A 24,602-nucleotide genomic window follows, 5' to 3' on the forward strand; every position below is an offset into this window, starting at 1 on the left:
GACATCGCTGCGAGACTGGGTCTGCAGCAGCTGGTGAGGGAACCAACAAGAGGGAAAATCGTACTTAATCTCATCCTCACCAACCTGCCAACTGCAGATGTATCTGTCCATGACAGTATCGGTAAGACCGACCATCGCTCAGTCCTTGTGAAGACAAAGTCCCACCTTCACATTGAGAATCACCTCCATCGTGTTGTGTGACACTATCACTGAGCTCAATGGGACAGACTTCACACAGATCTAGCAGCTCAAGACTGGTCATCCATGAGGCACTGTGGGCCATCAACAGCAGCAGAACTGTACTCCAGCACAATCTGTAACCTCATGGCCTGGCATATCCCCCACTCAACCATTACCATCAAGCCAGGAGATTAACCCTGGTTCAATGGAGAGTGCAGGAGGGCATGCCAGGAGCAGCACCAGGCATTCCTGAAGATGAGGTATCAACATGGTGAAGTCACCAAACAGGATTACTTGCATGCCAAACAGCGAAAGCAGCAAGTGATAGACAGAGCTAAGTGATCCCATAACCAATGGATCCGATCTAAGCTCTGCAGTCCTGCCACATCCAGTGGTGAATGGTGGAGAACAATTAAACAACTCACTGGAGGAGGAGGCTCCACAAATATACCCATCCTCAATGATGGAAGGACCCAGCACATCAGTGCAAAAGATAAGGCTGAAGCATTTGCGGCAATCTTCAGCCAGAAGAGTTGAGTAGATGGTACATCTCGGCCTCCTCCAGTGGTCCCCAGCATCACAGATACCCGTCTTCAGCCAATTCGATTCACTCCATGTGATATCAAGAAACACTTGGAGATACTGGATACTGCAAAGGCTACGGGCCCTGACAACCTTCCAGCAATAGTACTGAAGACTTGTGCTCCAGAGCTTGCCGCTCCCCGAGCCAAGCTGTTCCAGTACAGTTACAATACTGGTGTCTACCTGACAATGTGGAAAACTGCCCAAGTATATCCTGTACACAAAAAGCAGGACAAATCCAACCCGGCCAATTACCGCCCCCTCAGACTCCTCTCGACCACCAGTAAAGTGATGGAAGGTGTCAGTAACAGGGCTATCAGGCAGCAGCTGCTCAGCAATAACCTGCTCAGTGACACCCAGTTTGGGTTCCACCAGGGCCACTCAGCTCCTGACCTCATTACAGCCTCGGTTCAAACATGAACAATAGAGCTGAATTCCAGAGGACGAGGTGAGAGTGCCAGCCCCTGATATCAAGGCTGCATTTGACCAAATGTAGCATCAATGTGCCCTAGCAGCAGGAATCAATGAGCATTGGGGGGAAACTCTCTGATGGTTGGAGTCATACCTGGCACACAGGGTGATAGTTATGGTTGGAGGATGTCAAGTATCTCAGCTTCAGGACATCTCTGCAGGAGTACCTCAGGGTAGTGACCTAGGCCCAACCATCTTCAGCTGCTTCATCATTGACCTTCCCTCCATCATAATGTCAGAAGTGGGGATGTTCACCAATGGTTGCACAATGTTCAGAATCATTCGTGATTCCTCAGAAACTGAAGCAGTCCATGTTCACATGCAACAAGATCTACGCAATATCCAAGCTTGGGCTGACAAGTTGCAAGTGACATTCATACCTCACAAATGCCAGGCTATGACCATCACCAAAAAGACAATCTAACCACTGTCACTTGACGTTCAATAGTGTTGCCATCACTGAATCCCCCACTACCAACATCCTGGGGGTTACCATTGATCAGAAACTCAACTGCACTCACCGCATAAACACAGTGGCTACAAGAGCAGGCCAGAAGCTGGGAATACTGCAGTGAGTAACTCACCTCCTGACTCCTCAAAACCTGCCCACCATCGACAAGGCACAAGTCTGGAGTGTGATGGAATACTCCCCACTTGCCTGGATGGGTGCAGCCCCAACAACACTCAAGAAGCTTGACACCTTCCAGGACAAAGCAGCCCGCCTGATTAGCACTACATCTACATCACTCCCTCCACCACCGATGCTCAATTGCAGCAGTGTGTACAATCTACAAGATGCACTGCAGAAATTCACCAAAGATCCTCAGACAGCACCTTCTAAACTCTCAACCACATCCATCTAGAAGGACAAGGGCAGCAGATCAATGGGAACGCCACCACCTTTAAGTTCCGGTCCAAGTTACTCACTATCTTGATTTGGAAATATATCTGCATTCCTTCACAGTCACTGGGTCAAAACTGGAATTCCCTCCCTAAGGGCATTATGGGTCACCCTACAGCAGGAGGACTGCAGCAGTTCAAGAAGGCAGCTCACCACCACCTTCTCAAGGGGCAACTCGGGATGGGCAAGAAATGCTGGGCCCAGCCAGAGACACCCACATCCCACAGATGAATAGAAAACTATAACCTGGTGTCATGTGACTTTTGACTTTGTCCACCCCACACCATAGTAAAGTACATTGTGTGGTGGGTACAAGGTGTCGATCCTGGAGGAATGGAGAAAACCCAGAGTGGGCTTGATTGATGTTCAAGCTGCACTGGTGGAGGAATGGTAACATGTGACCTCACTGTTTAACCTAAATTTGGAACTGGCACTTAGACGACTGAAAGATTTACACCATTGTAAAAAGAGAATGTAATACGGTGCCCCAAAATAACAGAACCCCCAATAACCGATGTGGAGATGCTGGTGTTGGACTGGGGTGGACAAGGTCAGAAGCCACATGACACCAGGTTATAGTCCAACAGGTTTATTTGAAATCTCAAGCTTTCGGAGCATGGCTCCTTCGTCAGGTCCATTCGTTAGCCACTAACACCACTTTTCCCCTCCACTTCCCACAGCACCTTCCCATGTAACCGCAGAAAGTGCAACACCGGCCCCTTCCCCTCCTCCCTGCTCACCATCCAAAGGCCTAAACAGTCATTCCAGGTGAAGCAGCATGTCACCTGCACCTCCTCCAATCTCGTGTATTGTATTCACTGCATCCAATGGGGCCTACTCTATGTTGGAGAAACCAAACGCAGACCGGGTGACTGTCCTGCAGAACACCTCCAGTCTGTGTGTGAGCAGGACCCTGACCTGTCTGTAGCTGGTCATTTTAACGCAGCATCCTGCTCACAAGCTGCAGTGTTCCAGTGAACCACAGCACTAACTACAGCAACATCTCATCTTCAGACGATGCACTTCGCAGCCTCCTGGACTTAATATTAAGTTCAAATTGTGAACTAACTCCCATTCCTTCCCTATCTTTTAGCTTTACTTGTTACATTCTCTGTCACCACATCCTCCCTCCCCTCCCACATCACATTGGGACTGTCCGTTCTTTCAAGTCTGGCAGTTGGACACACCATTATTCTGCCATTCTCACATTCAGTCCACTTATTCTGAGCTATCAACACTTCCCCCCCGCCCAGCACCCCCACGACCCCTGCACCAAATATAGCAAAAATGCTGCCCCGTCCACACTTCAGCTCTGATGAAGAGTCATCTAGACTCGAAACATTAAAGAATCAAAGAAACAAAGAAACCTACAGCACAGGAACAGGCCCTTCGGCCCTCCAAGCCTGTGCCGATCAAGATCCTCTGTCTCACCTGTCATCTATTTTCTAACGGTCTGTGTCCATTTGCTCCCTGCCCATCCATGTACCTGTCCAAATATGTCTTAAAAGACACTAACGTGTCTGTGTCTACCACCTCTGCTGGCAACGTGTTCCAGGCACCCACCACCCTCTGTGTAAAGAACTTTCCACGCATATCTCCCTTAAACTTTCCTCCTCTCACTTTGAACTCATGACCCCTTGTAATTGAGTCCCCCACTCTGGGAAAAAGCTTCTTGCTATCCAGCCTGTCTATACCCTCATGATTTTGTAGACCTCAATCAGGTCCCCCCTCAATCTCCGGCTTTCTAATGAAAATAATCCTAGTCTATTCAACCTCTCTTCATAGCTAGCACCCTCCATACCAGGCAACATCCTGGTGAACCTCCGCTGCACCCTCTCCAAAGCATCCACATCCTTTTGGTAATGTGGCGACCAGAACTGTACACAGTACTCCAAATGTGGCCGAACTAAAGTCCTATACAACTGTAACATGACTTGCCAACTCTTGTACTCAATACCCCGCCCAATGAAGGAAAGCATGCCATATGCCTTCTTGACCACCCTATTGACCTGCATTGTCACCTTCAGGGAACAATGGACCTGAACACCTAGATCTCTCTGTTCATCAATTTTCCCTAGGACTTTTCCATTTACTGTATAGTTCGCCCTTGAATTTGATCTTCCAAAATGCATCACCTCGCATTTGCCCGGATTGAACTCCATCTGCCATTGATCTGCCCAACTCTCCAGTTTATCTATATTCTGCTGTAATCTCTGACAGTCCCCTTCACTATCAGCTACTCCACCAATCTTAATGTCATCTGCAAACTTGCCGATCAGACCACCTACACCTTCCTCCAGATCATTTACATACATCGCAAACAACAGTGGTCCCAGCACAGATCCCTGTGGAACACCACTGGTCACAGGTCTCCAATTTGAGAAACTCCCTTCTACTACTACCCTCTGTCTCCTGTTGCCCAGCCAGTTTTTTATCCATCTAGCTAGCACACCCTGGACCCCATGTGACTTCAATTTCTCCATCAGCCTGCCATGGGGAATCTTATCAAACGCCTTACTGAAGTCCATGTATATGATATCTACAGGCTTTCCCTCATCTATCAACTTTGTCACGTTTGTCATTAGCTTGCTGTGTCTCCATGGATACTGCCTGACTCGCCCTGATCCCCAGCATTTGCTGTTTCCAGTGCAGATTCCAGCATCAGCTGTAATTTGCTCCAACAATTTTTACATTGTTTATTGATCAGCAGATATGCAATTCCTTATCATTAGTGAAATCTATTGTAGAATTCCATAGTTTCATGATTTCTAGTAATGCTTCCTGTTGCATGTGATCATTCCTTTCCCCTTTTCTACCTACTTCACCTCCGGGATGTACTTTCAATGATTGCATTTTAAGGTAGAACTCGGCTTCATCTACAGATATCAGATGAAAATACCTTATTAATCTGACTGTTGGAATTTTCAATTTTCTTTCCATTTCAAGAACTACGTTCTGCATTCACTTAGGTTGTGAAATTTATAGACCCTGTCTTACTTTTATTAGATCTTTTCAAATAATACCCAATCCTGTTTGGTTTGCCACGTTTTAATATAAACAGTTGAGCTGCTGTTTGAGAATGGATATTGGAGAATTTTCCTCATAATGGGGAAGTGATGAGCTTCTGTTGAGAACATCTTGTCTTCCTGAACCAAAAAATTCTTCAAGTATAAAATGACATGTGTTATCCCTAATTTATTTCCCAGTGTTTCTCCCTGTTTTCTGCCTAGCAATCTGGATTTCATGTTTGTAACTGTTCCTCTGTGATTTAAGTCTAAATTTCTGATTGACAAATTGCCTTTTGATGTTATCATAAGTTTGTTTGCATTAATTCTTACTTTGTTTTGGTTTCCATGCCATGTTCCCTGTTGTCATGGATTTGTGTCTTCTTCAGGTGATCCAGGTGAGTTATGCTGAGTGACTAAACAGCAATAGTTGCATTAATTTAAGCACCTTCAACGATAATATAAAGCATCCAAGACACTTCACAGGAATATTATCAGACAAAATTTGACACAGAGCAACATAAGTCCCAGAAGGGAGATTTTAAGGAACATCTTCAGGAGAAAGAGAGAATTAAGGGAGGACAGAGGTTTAAATATGAAATTCCAAAAATTAAGGACCGGTTAGGTGAAATCATGGCCATCAATAGTCAAAGAATTTAATAATGTTAATTTGCAAAAGTCCAGATTTGAGGAGTGCTGGAGATCTTGGAGGGTTGCAGGGCCGGAGGTCACAGAGACAGAGAGTAATGATGCCGTGGGGAGATTTGAAAACAAGGATAAGAATGTTAAAATGGAGGTATTGCTTAACCAACAGCCGTTGTAGTCAGTGAGCAAAGGGTTGCTCAGAGAATTCTACTTCTACTGCAAGTAAGGATACAGACAGCAGAGATTTAGATAAACTCAAGTTCAAAAAGCCTACAAAATAGGATAGGAGAGCATTGGAACAGTCGAGTGTAGGGTTAACAACAATATGCAAGAGGTGTTCGCAGGTATTCAATATTACATGGGCTATGTAGAGCTGGAAGTAGGTAGCAAGTAGGTTGTCTAGTTCAGCACCATAGATTGACCAAGGAGAGGAGTGCAGATGGTAGCTATGGAATGGCTTATGACATGGACTAAAGGCACTGGCTACAATTTTCCCAGTATTTAGTTGGAGGAAATTTCTGCCCATTTAATCCTGGAATTCAATCTGGGGGGATGCAGTCAGTGCCTAGGGAGCAGGAATTGTGACACAGATGAAGTCAGGAATGACCAGATAACTGAGCGATAAAACAACATGGTTCTCAGAGAGATGTGAGTCCTTGCTCTGTGCAACTTAATTTGTGGGAAATTTTAGTTATTTTCTTGGAATTCAAAATGAGTTTGAAATCAAATGGCTTTCCCCAGTGAGCTCACAGATACATTGTGAATGGAGCTTAATGTTTTCGCACCTGCCCAAGATTCCTTTCTATTGACTTTAAAGGAAAACATATTTGGACAGATGTAAAAACCGTGACTAATTTATCCAATCCTGTAGTTCTCTCGAAAGATACATTTGGTCAAAATTCCATCTTCTAAATGGAAACAATTCTGCACAAATTGAATGCGTGAAGAATTCCATTGTTTTTACTCCCTTGTTTCTTTAATATTTGAAACCACTGCTGATTGGGTTTACTGCTTTCCATTACATTCTTAAAATGTATGAATAAAGAACTAGGAGCCATTAAATGGTGGAGGCCATTCAGCCTCTTCAGCCTGCTCCACTATTTAATACTATCATGGTTGATTTCATCTCAGCCTCAACTTTGCTTTCCCGCAGCTCTCCATAACCTTTCAATCTGTTACTAATTAAAAATTTTTCTATCTCCTCTTTAAATTTACTGAATGTCCCGGCATCCATTGCGCTCTGGGGGAATGAATTTCGCAGATACTTGAGAGATGTAATCTCTCCTCACCTCAGATTTAAATCTAAGATACCTTGTCCGAAAATTATTACCTCTCATTCTCGATTGCCCCACATAAGGAAACATCCTCTCTACCTCTACTTTGTAAATCCCCTTTACCATCTCATATACATTAGTTAGATCTCCTTTCATTCTTTGAAGGTAGTATTTGTCTGAACGGCTTATTCTGTCTCCGTAAGACAAACCCTCATCCATCGAATCAACCTACTGCCTCCAACACAACTGTATCCTTCCTTGAGGAATGGGACCTAAACTGTCCTCAATGCCCCTAGTGCACTCTCACTGATGCCATGTAGAGTTGCAGCAACACTTCCTTATGTTTATATTCTACTCTTTTAGCAATAAATGCCAAAATCCCATTTGCTTTCCTTCTTACCTGCTGTATCTGCACGCTGGCTTTCTGCGGTGCATGCAGAAGAACACCCAGATCCCTCTGCGCTGAAGTACGTGTAAGCTACCTTTTACTAGTGGATTAGAAGTTTTAATTTTATTTTTGGGCTCCTCGGGAAACTGCCTCGATAAACAAGCTACAGTTACAAATAATATGTTAATATATATTAAAATTCTACATGACATTTTGAATCAATTAATTAATGACTTATTTATCGGTTGGTGTTATAGGCCCACCCGGTCCAGTGATTACAGACGATGAAATAGATAAAAGTAATCTTAAAGGAGACCCAGGGCCCCCAGGACCCTCTGGCTTTCCAGGACCATCAGGATCAACAGGACCTACTGGCCCATGTGGCCCTACAGGTAATGCATGAGAGTGGTTTGTACCAGGTCAGGGTGTGGCCAAGGTACTACACAAGAGAAGATGTAATCTGTAATATCACATACCCATTTGAAGTTTTTGTTTGAAGGATAGCAGATGGATAATTCAAACCTGTAAGATTCTAGGGAAACTTCAAGCAGAACATGCAACCAAGAAGAATGGCTAAAACAAATAGGGTTTAAGATAGAAATCTCATGATGTTACTACATAGAGATAACAAGGTATGGAGCTAATTTTCTGAAGAAGGGTCCAGACCCAAAATGTCAGCTTTCCTGCTCCTCTGATGCTGCTTGACCTGCTGTGTTCATCCATCTATGCACCTTGTTATCTCAGATTCTCCAGCATCTGCAGCTCCTACTATCTTCAAATCACATTACTACACGCTGTTTTCTTTCATTTGGACAAATTAAGTTTTAAGTTCATCTTGTGCCTTCAATAGGAATATTTTGTGAAATGTACAGCGCTTATGGTACCATGTGCTTGACATTTTTGATCACATTATTAGTGGGGGCATAGCTTTGACCCTGAATATTATGCTGTTATCAAGACTTAATGATGGCCAACTATTTTAATCCTGAGCTATAATTCAGGGCAAGTAGCAATTTCTAGGATCTTTGATCGATCCAGAAGCCCATCCTTTACTGAGGAAATCTCACCTCTTTTTAAAAACTAAACCCATCACCAATCAAAATAATTAAACCAAATAATACCCCATGCACAAATTACAAACACTGCCTACCAGGGACAGAGTAACACATAGAGTCACACAGCACTGAAACAGGCCCTTCATAGAATCATAGAGTAATACAGCATGGAAACAGGCCCTTCGGCCCAAACTGGCCCATGCTGACAGTGGTGCTCACTTAGCTAGTTCCAATTGCCTGTATTTGGTCCATGTCTCCCTAAACCCTTCCCCTCCATGTACCTATCCAAATGGTTTTTAAATGTTGCTATTGTACCTGCGTCAACCACTTTCTCCAGCAGCCCATTCCATATACACACCACTCTCTGTGTGAAGAAGTTGTCCCTCAGGTACTTCTTAAATCTTTCCCCTCTCACCTTAAACCTACACCCTCTGGTTTTCAATTCCCCATCCCTGGGAAAAAGACGATATACATTGATCCTATCTATGCCCCTCATGATTTTATACACCTCAAAAAGGTCGCCCCTTATTCTCCCACATTCCAAGGAATAAAGTCCTATCCTGGCCAACCTCTCCCAATAACTCAGGCCTGCTAGTCCTGGCAACAGCCTCGCAATTCTTCATTGCACACTTTCCAGTTTAACTATGTGTTCCCTATAACAGGAGGACCAAAACTGTGTACAATACTCCAAGTGTGGCCTCATCAATGACTAGTACAACTGTAACATAACATTCTAGCTTCTAAACTCAATGCCACGACCAACGAAGGCCAGCATGCTATACACCTTCTTCACCACCCTGTCTACCTGTGATTTCACCTTCAATGAACTATGTACTTGTAGTCCTGGCTCCCTCTGTTCCACAACACTCCTGAGAACCTCACCATTTACTGTGTAAGTCCTACCTTGGTTTGACCTTCTAAAGTGCGACACCTCACGCTGATCTGTATTGAACTACATTTGCCAATCCTCAGCCCACTTCCCCATCTGATCAAGATCCCTCTGTAATTTTTGATAAACCTTCCTCGCTATCAACAATGTCACCTAATTTTGTATCATCTGCAAACTTACGAACCATGCCTTGTATATTCACATCCAGATCATTTATATAAATAACAAATAACCCAGGTCCCAACATCGACCCCTGTAGCACACCATTAGCCACAGGCTCAACCTTCAATCACCAGCTCCTGCTTCCTACCATCGAGCCAATTTTGAATCCAGTTAGCTAGATCTCCCTGGATCCTATGCAACCTTAGCTTAATGATTAGCCTGCCGTGCGGCACTTTGTCAAAGGCCTTACTAAGGTCCATACAGACAACATCCACCGCCTTACAGTGATCCATCTCCTTGATTACCTCTTCAAAAATCTCTAAAAGATTTGTCAGACATGACTTGGGTGGCACCGTGGCTCAGTGGTTAGCACAGCTACCTCACAGCACCAGGGACCTGTGTTTGATTCCACCCTCAGGCTGTGCGGAGTTTGCACATTCTCCCTGTGTCTACAGGTGCTCTGGTTTCCTCCCGCAGATTAAAGATATGCAGGCTAGGTGGATTGGCCATGTTAAGTTGCCCATAGTGTTCAGGGATGTGTAGATTATGGGGGAATGGATCTGGGTGGAGTGCTCTGAGGGTCATCTGGGCTTGTTGGGCCAAAGGGCCTGTTTCCACACTGTAGGGATTTTATGTCTATGTCTGTGTCAAATGACTTCCCACACACTAATCCATGCTGACCATGCCTAATCAAACCTTGACTATCCAAATATCAGTTAACCGTGTCCCTCAGTACCCTCTCCAATAACTTGCCTATCGCTGATGTCAGCCTCACTGGCCTGTAGTTCCCGTGCTTGTCTTTGCTACCTTTCTAAACAATTGAACAACATTCGCCAGCCTCCGGTCTTTCGGAATTTCACCAGTGCTAAAGATGAAACAAGGATCTCTACAATGGCCTCTGCAATTTCTGCCCTAGCCTCCCATAGTGTCCAAGGATGGACTTGATCAGGCCCAGGGAATTTAATCACCTTAGTTGCAATCTAAGTCTGCAAACACCTCCTCTCTGGTAATATGTATGCGGTCCAAAACATTCCCACTTGTTTCCCCATTTGCTTAAAGTTCATGAACGTTTCCTTAGTAAACACTGAGGAGAAATATTCATTAAAAGTCACCCCGATCTCCAGGAGCTCCACACATAAACGGCCATGCTGATCTTTAAGGGGACCTATTCTCTACCGAGCCGCCCTCTTACTCTTAATATACCTCTTGAGATTATCTTTAACTTTATCTGTCAGATCCATCTCATACCTTCTTTTTGCTCTTCTGAGTCTGGCAGTTCCAGACCAAAGATCCACTCACATCATTTGTATGATCTTTTGATCTCTCTGCCTACAAATTCTGTGACTGTGTGCTTCTCTCTCACTTCACCTGATGAAGGGGCAATGCTCCAAAAGCTTCTGCTTTCAAATAAACCTGTTGGACTATAACCCATTGTGTGATTTCTGACCTTGTTCACCCCTATGTCCCTCGTGATTTTATGCACCTCAATAAGGCCACCCTTCAGCCTCTGATGCTCTAAAGAAAATAGCCCCAGTCTATTCAGTCTCTCCCTATAGCTCAAACCCTCCAACCCTGGCAACATCTTTGTAAATCTTTTCTGAACCCTTTTAAGTTTCACAACATCCTTCCGATAGCAGGGAGACCAGAACTGAACACAGCGTTCCAAAAGTGATCTCACCAACGTCCTATACAGCTGCAACATGACCTCCCAACTCCTGTCCTCAATGCACTGACCAATAAAGGCAAGCGCACCAAATGCCTTCTTCACCACCCTGTCTACCTGCGACTTCACTTCCAGGGAACTATGAACCTGCAATCCAAGGTCTCTTTGTTCAGCAACGCTCCCCAAATGCTGCCAGATCTGTTGAGTTTCACCTGCAATTTCAGCTTTTGATTCAGATTTCCAGTGTCCACAGTTCTTTGTTTTATTCTTTCCTTCAATCCCCTCTGTGGCCGTCATAATTTCATACATTTCGGTCATATTCCCCCTCAGTCTCCGAAGTCTGGAGCATCTAGTATTTTATGAAACCTCTCAAACTCAATGACATATTCTTCCATGAACTGCTTGTTTTCTTATATTTATCTAATATTGACCATGCCCCTTGGCCTTCCACCAAGTCACTACTTTTGTCCATAAATTTTATTGGAATTAGCAGTCCCTCCTTGGTATCTAAGTCAGTTACATACAATTCTGCAATTACTTTGGGCTAAATTTGACCGTGTTTTCACAAAGTGTTTCTGTTGAGTTTCATGGAGGGTCTCTCTCCACAAAGCCTAGTGAGTTATAGAGTCATTCAGTCCTACTGCACACAAACAGGCCCTTCTGCCCACAGTGTCTATGCTGTCCAATACACACCAAGCTATTTACCTTCACTTGGTCCATAACCTACTGTGCCCTGGCATTTTAAGTGCTCATCCAGATATTTCTTCAATGTTGTGAGAGTACTTGCCTCCTCCACCCTCTCAAGCAGCATGTTCTGTTTATCTGCCACCATCTGGGTGAAAACGCTTTTCCTCAAATCCCCTCTAAATCACTTACACCTCACCTTCAACTTATGCTGTCTGGTCTTGGCCACGTGTGCCATGAGAGGTTCTCACAATCCATTCTTTCTAAGCCTCTCGTAATCTGACGAAAACAAAATCGTCCTATCCAGTCTCTCCTCATAACTGAGACTTTTCATCCCAGGCATCATCCTGATGACGGAGAGTCTTGTCAAACGATTTCAGCCCAAAACGTTGACTTTCCTGCGCCTCGGATGCTGTCTGACCGGCTGTGCTTTTCCAGCTCCACATTTATTGGCTCCAAAATCCTGGTGAATCTCCTCGGCATCTTCTCCATGCTATTTTCCCAAACCCGTCTCATAATGCCCATAGAGTACCTGCTGGCTGGGATGGTCCTGTTCCGTCAGCACTGACGGAGGAGGTTATGTCACCAGACTGTGCCAGCCTGCTCTCCAGGTCAGTGCAATCTCAGCTATCTGAAGGAATGCCCAGCAGTCGGGGTCAATGACGTTCTCTGTTCCTTGATCCTAGGTAGGCATGCTGTTTCCCAGCCAAGTGCCTGATTGGCATTTAAGGCAGTGGGTGACGCCCAGTACTTGCACCTCACCAATCAATGGGCAAGATCCCACCGTCTACATTAAACCCTCCCACAATACATTCTCTTCATGGTTTTCATTCAGTATAAAGTGTGAGACAAGGATATGTTTGTCTCTTGTACAATGCAACATGTACATCTGAACAAGCACACCCAGTAGAATGTGCATGAATATTCAAATTACACACATTTTAATTCAGTAAGTGTAGTTTTTATCCCTCTGATTTGCAATAAATTGTGTTTTCTCTCTTGATAAACACTGATATATCTGCAGTTTTCTTTTCAAGAATAAAGAATAAGAAAGCAGATTTCAAGTACTAATATTGATGAAGGATGTTTCAGCAAGCCATTGTTAACATATCACAATGTTCATGTTTCTGCACATCTACAGGACCCAAAGGCCGAAAGGGGGAGCCTGGAAGTCCAGGGCCTGACGGTCCATCAGGTCTCCCTGGGACTCGGGGAAACACTGGCCCACCTGGGCATCAGGGAATTATTGGAGACCAAGGCAAGGATAACGATTTCACAGTTGATTGCACATTGTTTTCAACAGCTAATCGAGGATCATTTTATAAAAGAAACACTGATTCTAAGAAATGCAAATTGAATCATTGCACTAAGAGCTGACTTTCTTGCCATAATTACTAAAATTCTGCTGAAACATTGCTTGATATCTTTTATTGGATGGGATTTGGCTCTGAAATTATTAAAGCTGGATGAACTACGGATCATTCGGGAGGCAGAGGGGGTAATTGAGAGGAGTTACCAGGAGTTGGTCACTCCTAAGGCTCAGGACAAGGATAGATGGGTTACAGTTAGGGGGAGGAAAGGGGACAGACAGACAGTGCAGAGATCCCCTGTGGGCATTCCCCTCAGCAATAAGTATACCGTTTTGGACACTGCTGGGGGGATGACCGACCAGAGGAAAGCCATAGTAGTCAGTTCTCTGGCACTGAGCCTGACACTGTGGCAAAGAAGGGAAGGGGGCAGAATAGAAAAGTACTCGTGGTAGGGGACTTGATAGTTAGGGGAATCAACAGGAGATTTTGTGGTCAGGACCGGGATTCCCGGAAGGTATTTTGCCTCCCTGGTGCCAGGGTCCGGGACGTCTCCGATCGGGTGTATAAGGTTCTAAAAGGGGAGGGCGAACAGCCAGAAATCGTGTTACATATTGGCACTAATGATATAGCCAGAAAAAGGATTGAGGATATAAAAAGTGATTTCAGGGAGTTAGGATGGAAGCTGCAGAGCAGGACGAACAGAGTAGTGTTCTCTCGTTTACTACTGGTGCAACGAGATAGCGAGGCAAGGAACAGGGAGCGGGCACAGCTTAACACGTGGCTGCGCAGCTGGTGTAGGAGGGAGGGCTTCAGATATGTAGATAATTGGGATGCCTTCTGGGGAAGGTGGGACCTGTACAAGAAGGACGGGTTGCCTCTGAACTGGAAGGGGACCAATGTCCTGGGTGGAAGGTTTGCTCGACTAGTTCGAGAGGGTTTAAACTAGTATGGCAGGGGGGTGGGAACCTGAGCTGTATACCAGAGGTGAGCGTTGATGCAGGTGAGGCAGTAGCAAGAGGTAGACCAGCTAGTGGGAAGGATTTTCCTGGGAAGGAACCAAGGGATCAGTTAAAGTGTGTTTGCTTTAACGCAAGGAGTATCAGGAATAAAAGTGATGAACTTAGAGCATGGATCAGTACCTGGTGCTATGATGTTGTGGCCATAACAGAGACATGGGTTTCTCAGGGGCAGGAATGGTTGCTGGATGTTCCAGGGTTTAGAACATTTAAAAAGAATAGGGAGGGGGGGAAAAGAGGAGGGGGTGTAGCACTACTAATCAGAGAGGGTATCACAGCTACAGAAGCTTCCATTGTCGAGGAAGATCTGCCTACTGAGTCAGTATGGGTGGAAATTAGGAACAGCAAGGGAGCAGACACCTCGTTAGGGGTTTACTACAGGCCCCCCAATAGCAGCAGGGAGATTGAAGAAAGCATAGGTCGGCAGATTTTGGAAAAGTGTGGACGTAGTAGGGTTGTTGTAATGGGTGACTTTAACTTTCCTAATATTGATTGGAACCTCCTTCGAGCAGAAGATTTGAATGGAGCTGTTTTTGTAAGGTGTGTTCAGGAGGGTTTCCTAACTCAGTACGTTGACAGGCCGACGAGGAGAGAGGCCATTCTAGACTTGGTGCTCGGAAACGAGCCGGGGCAGGTATCAGATCTTGTGGTGGGAGAGCATTTTGGTGACAGTGACCATAACTGCCTCACATTCTACATAGCTATGGAGAAGGAGAGGATTAGGCAAAATGGGAGGATATTTAATTGGGGAAGAGGAAACTATGATGCGATTAGACATGAGTTAGGAAGCATGGACTGGGAGCAATTGTTCCGATGGTAAAGGCACTATAGACATGTGGAGACTGTTTAAGGAACAGTTGTTGTGAGTGATGAATAAACATGTCCCTCTGAGACAGGCAAGAAGGGGTAAGATAAAGGAACCTTGGATGACAAGAGTGGTGGAGCTTCTCGTCAAAATGAAGAAGGTAGCTTACATAAGGTGGAGGAAGCTAGGGTCAAGCTCAGCTCTAGAGGATTACAGGCAGGCGAGGAAGGAGCTCAAAAATGGTCTGAGGAGAGCCAGGAGGGGGCACGAGAAAGGCTTGGCAGAACAGATTAGGGAGAACACAAAGGCATTTTCCACTTATGTGAGGAATAAGAGAATGGTCAAAGAAAGAGTAGGGCCGATCAGGGATAGCATAGGGAACTTGTGTGTGGAGTCTGAGGAGATAGGGGAAACCCTAAATGAGTTTTTTGCTTCTGTCTTTACGAAAGAAACGAACTTTGTAGTGAATGAAACCTTTGAAGAGCAGGTGTGCATGCTGGAATGGATAGAGATAGAGGAAGCTGATGTGCTGAAAATTTTGACAAACATTAAGATTGACAAGTCGCCAGGCCCGGACCAGATTTGCCCTCAGCTGCTTTGGGAAACAAGAAATGCAATTGCTTTGCCACTTGCGAAGATCTTTGCATCCTCGCTCTCCACTGGAGTTGTACCTGAGGACTGGAGAGAGGCAAATGTAATTCTTCTCTTCAAGAAAGGAAATAGGGAAATCCCCGGCAATTACAGACCAGTAAGTCTCACGTCTGTCATGTGCAAGGTGTTAGAAAGGATTCTGAGGGATAGGATTTATGACCATCTGGAAGAGCATGGCTTGATTAAATGCAGTCAACACGGCTTTGTGAGGGGCAGGCCATGCCTCACAAACCTTATCGAGTTCTTTGAGGATGTGACTAGAAAAGTTGATGAGGTTCGAGCTGTGGATGTGGTGTATATGGACTTCAGCAAGGCATTTGATAAGGTTCCCCATGGTAGGCTCATTCAGAAGGTCAGGAGGAATGAGATACAGGGGAACTTAGCTGTCTGGATACAGAATTGGCTGGCCAACAGAAGACAGCGAGTGGTAGTAGAAGGAAAATATTCTGCCTGGAAGTCAGTGGTGAGTGGGGTTCCACAGGGCTCTGTCCTTGGGCCTCTACTGTTTGTAATTTTTATTAATGACTTGGATGAGGGGATTGAAGGATGGGTCAGCAAGTTTGCAGACAACACAAAGGTTGGAGGTGTCGTTGACAGTATAGAGGGCTGTTGTAGGCTGCAGCGGGACATTGACAGGATGCAGAAATGGGCTGAGAGGTGGCAGATGGAGTTCAACTTGGATAAATGCGAGGTGATGCATTTTGGAAGGTTGAATTTGAAAGCTGAGTACAGGATTAAGGATAGGATTCTTGGCAGTGTGGAGGAACAGAGGGATCTTGGTGTGCAGATACATAGATCCCTTAAAATGACCACCCAAGTGGACAGGGTTGTTAAGAAAGCACATGGTGTTTTGGCTTTCATTAGCAGGGGGATTGAGTTTAAGAGTCATGAGATCTTGTTGCAGCTCTGTAAAACTTTGGTTAGACCGCACTTGGAATACTGCGTCCAGTTCTGGTCGCCCTATTATAGGAAAGATGTGGATGCTTTGGAGAGGGTTCAGAGGAGGTTTATCAGGATGCTGCCTGGACTGGAGGGCTTATCTTATGAAGAGAGGTTGACTGAGCTTGGACTTTTTTCATTGGAGAAAAGGAGGAGGAGAGGGGACCTAATTGAGGTATACAAGATAATGAGAGGCATAGATAGAGTTGATAGTCAGAGACTATTTCCCAGGGCAGAAATGGCTAACACGAGGGCTCATAGTTTTAAGCTGGTTGGAGGAAAGTATAGAGAGGATGTCGGAGGCAGGTTCTTTACACAGAGAGTTGTGAGAGCATGGAATGCGTTGCCAACAGCAGTTGTGGAAGCAAGGTCATTGGGGACATTTAAGAGACTGCTGGACATGCATATGGTCACAGAAATTTGAGGGTGCATACATGAGGATCAATGGTCGGCACAACATTGTGGGCTGAAGGGCCTGTTCTGTGCTGTACTGTTCTATGTTCTATGTAAAGTTTGGGAAGGCAGGATGGAAGGTTTGTGGTTAGACCGTGTAGGGCGTGGTGAAGAAGAGCGTGAAGAACTTGTGAAGAACCCGGGTCTGGGAAGTTCTGCCCTCTTAAATCTGGTCTGGGACAGACCAGGTGTGGGTGTTCCATGTGCTTTTTCTGCCAATGGACCATACCCAGGAGGTGCCAAAACTGAAGACGTATTCACAGATCACAAAGTTTCATGCTCCCAGGGACTTACTAGTCACACAACCTTTTCTCCCTCATCACTGGTATCTTTCTAATAAATAAAAATGTACAAAAAGTCCAATAGGGGCAATTTGTAATGCCCCATGATTATTCTGCTGACCATTTATTGTATAAACAAATGTTAAGTGCCTGCAGGTGGTGGAGGGAGGCCACTCGCGAGATAATGGAGTGTGCATACATGGAGAAACTTAGTGACACTGGTGGTGCTTCACCGAGTTAGCATCTGTGCATTCGCAATGTCTCTTAAACCGTTGCAATAACAACATAACTTACCAGCAGTGCTCCTTCTGATAACATCTGTTATCAAGGAACATGAAATTACAAAGGGATCCCCTCAAAAGCAGATCATCAAATCAGAGAATTATACAGTTCAGAAGAGACCCTTTGGCCCATTGACTTTGTGCCAGCCTGTCTACATTAGTCCCACCTTCCTGCACTTGGCCCATAGCCTGACATGTTATGACCCTTCCAGTGCTCATCCAAGTACGTTTTAAACATTGTGAGGATTCCCCCTCAACTGCCCTCCCAGGCAGTGCATTCCAGACCCCCCACCACCCTCAGGGAGAAATATGTTTTCCTCAAATTCCCTCTAAACATTTTGTGTTGTTGTTTAAAATTATGCCCCTTTGTTATTGACCCATTAACTAAAGGGAACTTCAGCTGCTTTCGATCCAACCTCTCCAAGACCCTTAATAATTCAAAACCTAAAACAATATAAACATGACCCCAACAAGTCATCAGATTCACTAATGCCCTTTAGAGAAGGAAACTGCCATCCTTCACATGGCCTGGCCTACATGTGACTCCAGACCCACAGCAATGTGGTTGATTCTTAAATGCCCTCTGGGTAATTAGAGATGGGCGATAAATGCTGGCCTAGACAGTGACATCCGTATTCCACAAGTGAATAAAACAAAATTGAGTTTCGATCAGTTTGGGCACTGGCTGGTGTACATCGTTTAAATCTGCTGTGAAATGTTATCCTTTCATTCAGGCCCTCCTGGGAAACCAGGCCCACCAGGAAATCAAGGAATATGTCCTCCATTCTCGGCTGGGTTCTTGATTGTGGTTCATAGTCAGTCACAGGAGGTACCCACATGTCCTCAAAACATGCCTCGTCTTTGGCAAGGATATAGTTTGATTTATCTGCAGGGCCAAGAAAAATCTCACAATCAAGATCTTGGTAAGTACAGACAATGTGCAACCTACCAACTTGTCATGTTTTCATATTTGGATCTTACCATTCCTCAAAGATTCCCAGAATGAAGGATGTTTCTAAAATGCTTTCTGAACATGCAGCATGAAAGTACAAGCTGAGAATTCATTTCACTAATGCTGTAAGTCCTCAGAAATGACTTATTTACTGCTGTAGGCCATCTTGGTTGGGAGAAGGGTCATCTGAAGCACAAGCCACTGAAATGGTGTAGGCTGTTTAATGTAAAAGCAGGTAGTTTAATTGTTAATCAAATCCATTACCATTCTCCAGGCAGCCATTTTTGACCACGATGTTGTATTGAACCATACACCGGCATTGCAGCTCAATCTTGGGCACCTTTAAAATGCTTAACCTCGAAAGTACATACAATAAACAACGCCCTGTTCATTATTCATTATCATGTGATTTTAATGAGTGATTTCTCTGATGCAAAGAACGCATAGGTTTACTAGATGATGAAGGAATGTTCACACCAGCCAGGTCTCTCTCTCAATCTCTCTCTAGCCTCTGTGTTGTTGCTTTCTTAATATCCAGGTTTGATGAGCTGCAACTCCTTACAGTTAAAGACTAAGAAAACACTCTTGAAAGACTTGCATTTGTGTAGCACCTCATGACAGCAGGCTGTCCCAAAGCACTTTGTTACCAATTATGTGCTAAGTATAGTCAATGTTGTAATATATAGAAAACTAGTGCTGTTGTCTGGTGGCACATATCACAAACTGCACCCCTCCTTCTCCAGCTGGTGTCACAGGCTAAGCTCGACCTCTGCACACTTAACACTCTCTTTGATCCTGTACCCTGTCTACTACTGCTTTCACCTCCATTATATTTCGTGCCCTTGTCTCTGTTTCCATACTTTCAGACTAAATCATTCAATATTTTCCTGACCAACATTTAAACCTACACTTCAGTAAACTTTAGCACATCCAAACTTCACTCTCTGTGAACTATTTCTCATCATCACTTCCCTATCACCACTGTTCTTGTTAACTATTTCTTCATTTATCCAAAGACTTAAATTCAAAATTCCCAATCCCATCCTTATGCTTAAATCTCTTCATAGTCTTGCTCCTCTTTACTAGAATACCTCACACCACCCTTGCCAATTCCACCATGTAGCTGAATGATAGGGGACGTTTATTCAGTATGATGTGTTTTCTGTATTAGCAAACATTTTCCTCTGTCCGTGTGATTGTGCTCAAGAGAAGGCTGTGGAGGCCAAGTCATTGAGTGGTTTTAAGACAGATTCTTGATTAGTGAGGGATCCAGGGTTCCAGGGAGAAGGCAGGTAGGGCCGAGAAACATATCAGCCATGATTGAATAGCAGAGCAGCCTCGATGGGCTGAATGGCTCGAATCTGCTCCTATATCTTATGGTCTAATTAATAAATTGAGAAGTAATATGTGACTGCCTGGGTTAGATAGTCCACAGGATAATTCATATGAATCGATGGATACCCCATAGAGTATTTTGTTTAAATCTTGCACCAGTATTGCGATGAGAACTGATGCACCAGATTTAGAATTCACTGGACTTACAACTGCACCAAAATAGGGCAACAAGTGATTTATCTTTAACATCTGCCCCAGCAAGTGACTTCACAACATAAACCTTTTGATGTTAGATTTAAGTTCCCTACAAGTTTACTCGTACCTTAAAGCTTGTAATTTCCTCATTTAGATACTGTTCATGAGACAATGCCTTGTGCAAGTGCCACAAAGAATCCTAGCGGTGGCTAAAGACAGGTTATCAACTCAGGAGCACCTCAAACCAAACCCCAATCCATGCTCACCCAGTGCCCCCAGAGGAGCATTTCAGCCTGAACCCCTTTTCCTGTTCTGAGACTGGGGAACTGTAATTCAGTGGAGTTCTCCTTCTACTGCCCCTTTAACTAGGCACAGAGTGTGGATTGAACTCCAGTAACTACTCCTTTAACTTTGTGGTATTGCTGCTCCTTTAAGGTAAGGTGGCTGCCGCTTGGCATAAAGCTTCCTCGTGGCTTATACTAAAAAGGAGCCTGTCTGCCACTGTACGGAAAGTGGAGGGCTCTGTGCAAAAGTGTAAATAATTGTTGTATTTGATGTGCATTTGTGTTTTAGAGATAATGGGAACTGCAGATGCTGGAGAATCCAAAATAATAAAGTGTGAAGCTGGATGAACACAGCAGGCCAAGCAGCATCACAGGAGCACATGCAGTTGGCCTGCTGTGTTCATCCAGCTTCACACTTTATCATGCATTTGTGTTTTGACAGCAGCTTGACTAAAAGGCAAGGACCTGAGGATATTTCACTGTGTAACTTCTGAATGCAATGTCAGATCATTATTGCTAACTATTCCTGCAATCTTGCTGTTCTCCCAGGTCTGGCTGGCTCTTGCCTGCCTATGTTCAGTACCATGCCATTTGCATATTGCAGCATTGATGAAGTTTGTCACTATGCTACTAGAAATGACAAATCCTACTGGCTGTCTACCACCGCCCCTATCCCCATGTTGCCACTTGTCGAACGAGAGGTCGAACCTTACATCAGCAGATGCTCTGTCTGTGAAGCTCCTTCAGCTGCTGTGGCTATACACAGCCAGGACCAGACTATTCCCTCCTGCCCTTCAGGGTGGCTCAGCCTTTGGACTGGATACTCATTTCTGATGGTAAGCTGCATTTTAATGTGTTCTTTTTAAAATAAAATCACATACACATCATTCTAAAGCCAAAAAATTAGCTTAAGTTTATCATGTGTTGGATGATCTATATATGATTAATTATCAACGGACCATAAAGTAAAATGTAACTGTCTTGTTAAATAATGATCTGTCATTCCCATTACAATGCTGCAGAGTCATAGAGTCAAATAGAAACAGACCCTTTGGCCCAACTAGTCCATGCTGACCAGGTTTCCCAAACTAAACTAGTCCCATTTGTCTGCATTTGGCCAATTTCACTTTAAACCTTTGCTATTCATGTACCTGTCCAAATGTCTTTTACGTGTTGTAACTGTTCCTGCATCTAATACTTCTTTTGGCAATTCATTCCGCATAAAAAGTTGTTTCTCTGGTCTCCTATAAAACTTTTAAGTGGCCGAGTTGTTCATGAGCATTTGTCAAATAGTGATAAAACATAATTGAGTTTCATGTAGCTTATGTAAGAGATAAGCAAAGTTTGGAAGCTAGAATTTTGGATTTAAGTAAGGCAGAGAGTGCCCACAGTAAACTGGGAAGCTCTACTAGTCGGAACAACAACTGAGGAACGGTGCAGAGTGTTCAAAGAAACATTTAATGCTCTTTAGAAGCTGTTTGTACCCATGAGAAGGAAAAGTTCAATTTCACAAAAAAAATCTATGGACCTCCAAGGAGATAAGAGACAGCATAAAATTAAAAGAATGGGCTTTTAAAAAATTGAGCTTGGGTTTGATTTATTGTCACGTATACTGCGATATAGTGAAAAGTGTTGTTTTGCATGCTCCACGTGCAGATCACATCATTCTAACTGCCACAGGGTAGCAGAACAGAGTGCAGAATCCAGTGTTACAGCCACAGAGAAGGTGCAGGAAGAGGGATCAGAATAAACATTTGAGCGGTCTGTTCAAAAGTTTGGTAACAGTGGGGAAGAAGCTGTTGTTGAACCTGTTCATACGTGCATTCAAATTTTTATATCTTCTGCCTGACGCAAGAGGGTGGAAGCGTGTATAACTAGGGCGGGAGGGGTCTTTGGTAGACAAACAGGAGGCTGGATGAACACAGCAGGCCAGACAGCATCTGGAGGAAAGGAGCAGTCAATGTTTCGGGTATTACTCTTCTTCAGGGCTGGATGCGGGGGAAGGGGGAGCTGCAGATAAAGACAGGGAGGGGGAAGAGGTGGAGGCAGGATGGTGGTGATAGGTGGACAGTGGGTAGTAGGTACAACCTGATTGGTCGATGGGAGGATGAATCTGGTTGGTGGCTGGAAGAGATGGTTTGAAAGTGGAATGGAAGGAAAGAGGTGGGGCTGGAAAGGGAGGCAGGGCATGGGTGGGAACATAGTCTAAATAACATTAGCTTAAATAAATAATCAATAATGGGGAAGTTAATGGAACTGATGAGTGACAAACCCCCAGGACCTGATGGACCTGTGTTAAGGATGTAGGAGAGCACATTACTAAGGCCGTAATTAAAATTTTTCAAGGTTCACAAACAAGAACTGCTGGAAACATTCAGCAGGTCTGGCAGCATCTATGGAGAGAAATCAGACATAACGTTTTGGTTAAAGTGACCCTTCCTTAGAACTGATTGTAGCTCAGAAAACGTTGGTTTTTAAGTGGAAGATAGGTGCATCTACAACATATAAACTAACCTTTTCTGAGATACCATCACGAAGGGTAGGCCATGCCTGACAAACCTCATAGAGTTAGTGGGAACTGCAGATGCTGGAGAATCTGAGACACCAAGGTGTAGAGCTGGATGAACACAGCAGGCCAAGCAGCATCAGAGGAGCAGCAAGGCTGACGTTTCAGCCTGAAGAAGGGTCTAGGTCTGAAACATCAGCCTTCCTACTCCTCTGATGCTGCTTGGCCTGCTGTGTTCATCCAGCCCGACACCTTGTTATCTCAAACATCATGGGGTTTTGTCTTTGAAGTGATGACAAAGGTGGTGGATAGAGGTAAATTGGTGGATGTTGTTTATATGGACTTCTTGAAGGTTTTTGATAAAACAACACATAAGAGAGTGTTTTTGATGTTGATGCCCATGGAACTGGAGGCAAATTAAAGACATGGATAGGAAATTAGTGGAGCAGCAGGAAACTGAGCTGGAATATTGGGTAAGGACTCAAAGTGACAGGACATGACTAGTGGTGTCCAGCTGGGATCTGTGTTGGGGCTTCAGTTATTCACAATATTCATTAGTTACTTGGATAATGGCATAAAAAGTCAAATATCTAAATTTGCTGATGACACAAAATTGAACAGCATTGTAAACTGTTGACAACGGCATAAAATTACAAAAGGATATCGGTAGTTTAGGTAAATGGGCAAAGGTGTGGGGGTTTGATTTTAATACAAATAAGTGTGAGGTTATCCATTTCAGATTGAGAAAAGGTAAATTAAGTGTATTTTCTTATAAGACATAAAGTTAAAAACAGTGAGTGTCCAATGAGATTGGGGTTCAGGTACACAGCACTTTCAAATGCCACAATTAGGTACAGAAGATTGTCAAGAAGGCTTATAAATGCTGGCCTTCATATCACTGTTTTCACCCCCAGCCACCCCATCCCTTGTGCTCTTCCTCAGTCTTTCCCCCACCATTGTGTTACTCCTAATTTGCCCCCCGCCATGTTGCTATTCCTCACTCTTGCTCCCAACCCCCCACCCCCCAACTTTGTGCAATTCCTTGCTTTTTCCCACATGGAATTTAATAATTTCTAACACCAACTCCAGCTGCCGTGCACCTTCTATTTGAGCAATACACAGACAAACTGAATCTGATACCTGTAATGGTGGAACTCTGTGACTTTGTTCAGCTCATAGACTGCCTGGTTAGTGAAGGCAGGAGTCAGATCTCATTCACTTGATAAGGTACCATAGAGATAACCTATTCCTGCAAATAATCAATGTATATGGCTTCTGTTGTAAAAGGATTTGAGTATCGGAGTAAGAATGTCTTGCTGCAGTAATACAGGGCCTCGGTGAGGCCACACTGTTGAGTATTGTGTGGAGCTGGATGAACACAGCAGGCCAAGCGGCATCTCAGAAGCACAAAAGCTGACATTTCGGGCCCAGACCCTTCATCAGAGAGGGGGATGGGGAGAGGGAACTGCAATAAATAGGGAGAGAGGGGGAGGCGGACCGAAGATGGAGAGAAAAGAAGATAGGTGGAGAGGGGAGTATAGGTGGGGAGGTAGGGACGGGATAGGTACAAGAAAGTTGCAGTAGGAGAGAGATTCCCTGAGTCCTCCCCACCTATCTTCTCCTCTATCCATCTTCAGTCCGCCTCCCCCTCTCTCCCTGTTTATTTCAGAACCCTCTCCCCATTCCCCTCTCTGA

General features: G+C 44.4%; 1 protein-coding gene across 1 annotated transcript in view; it reads left to right on the forward strand.

The window, feature by feature from the left end:
• Nucleotides 1–24,602, forward strand: part of LOC125457461 (collagen alpha-6(IV) chain-like) — a 251,677-nt gene that overhangs the window by 219,543 nt on the left and 7,532 nt on the right. The window contains exons 45-49 of the mRNA XM_059650850.1: nucleotides 5,529–5,537; nucleotides 7,686–7,838; nucleotides 13,041–13,157; nucleotides 18,370–18,558; nucleotides 20,951–21,237. Of these exons, the coding sequence (XP_059506833.1) occupies nucleotides 5,529–5,537; nucleotides 7,686–7,838; nucleotides 13,041–13,157; nucleotides 18,370–18,558; nucleotides 20,951–21,237 (755 nt within the window). The remainder of the gene's footprint in view (nucleotides 1–5,528; nucleotides 5,538–7,685; nucleotides 7,839–13,040; nucleotides 13,158–18,369; nucleotides 18,559–20,950; nucleotides 21,238–24,602) is intronic.

This window comes from Stegostoma tigrinum, chromosome 14, assembly GCF_030684315.1.
Source record: "Stegostoma tigrinum isolate sSteTig4 chromosome 14, sSteTig4.hap1, whole genome shotgun sequence".
NCBI lineage: Eukaryota > Metazoa > Chordata > Chondrichthyes > Orectolobiformes > Stegostomatidae > Stegostoma > Stegostoma tigrinum.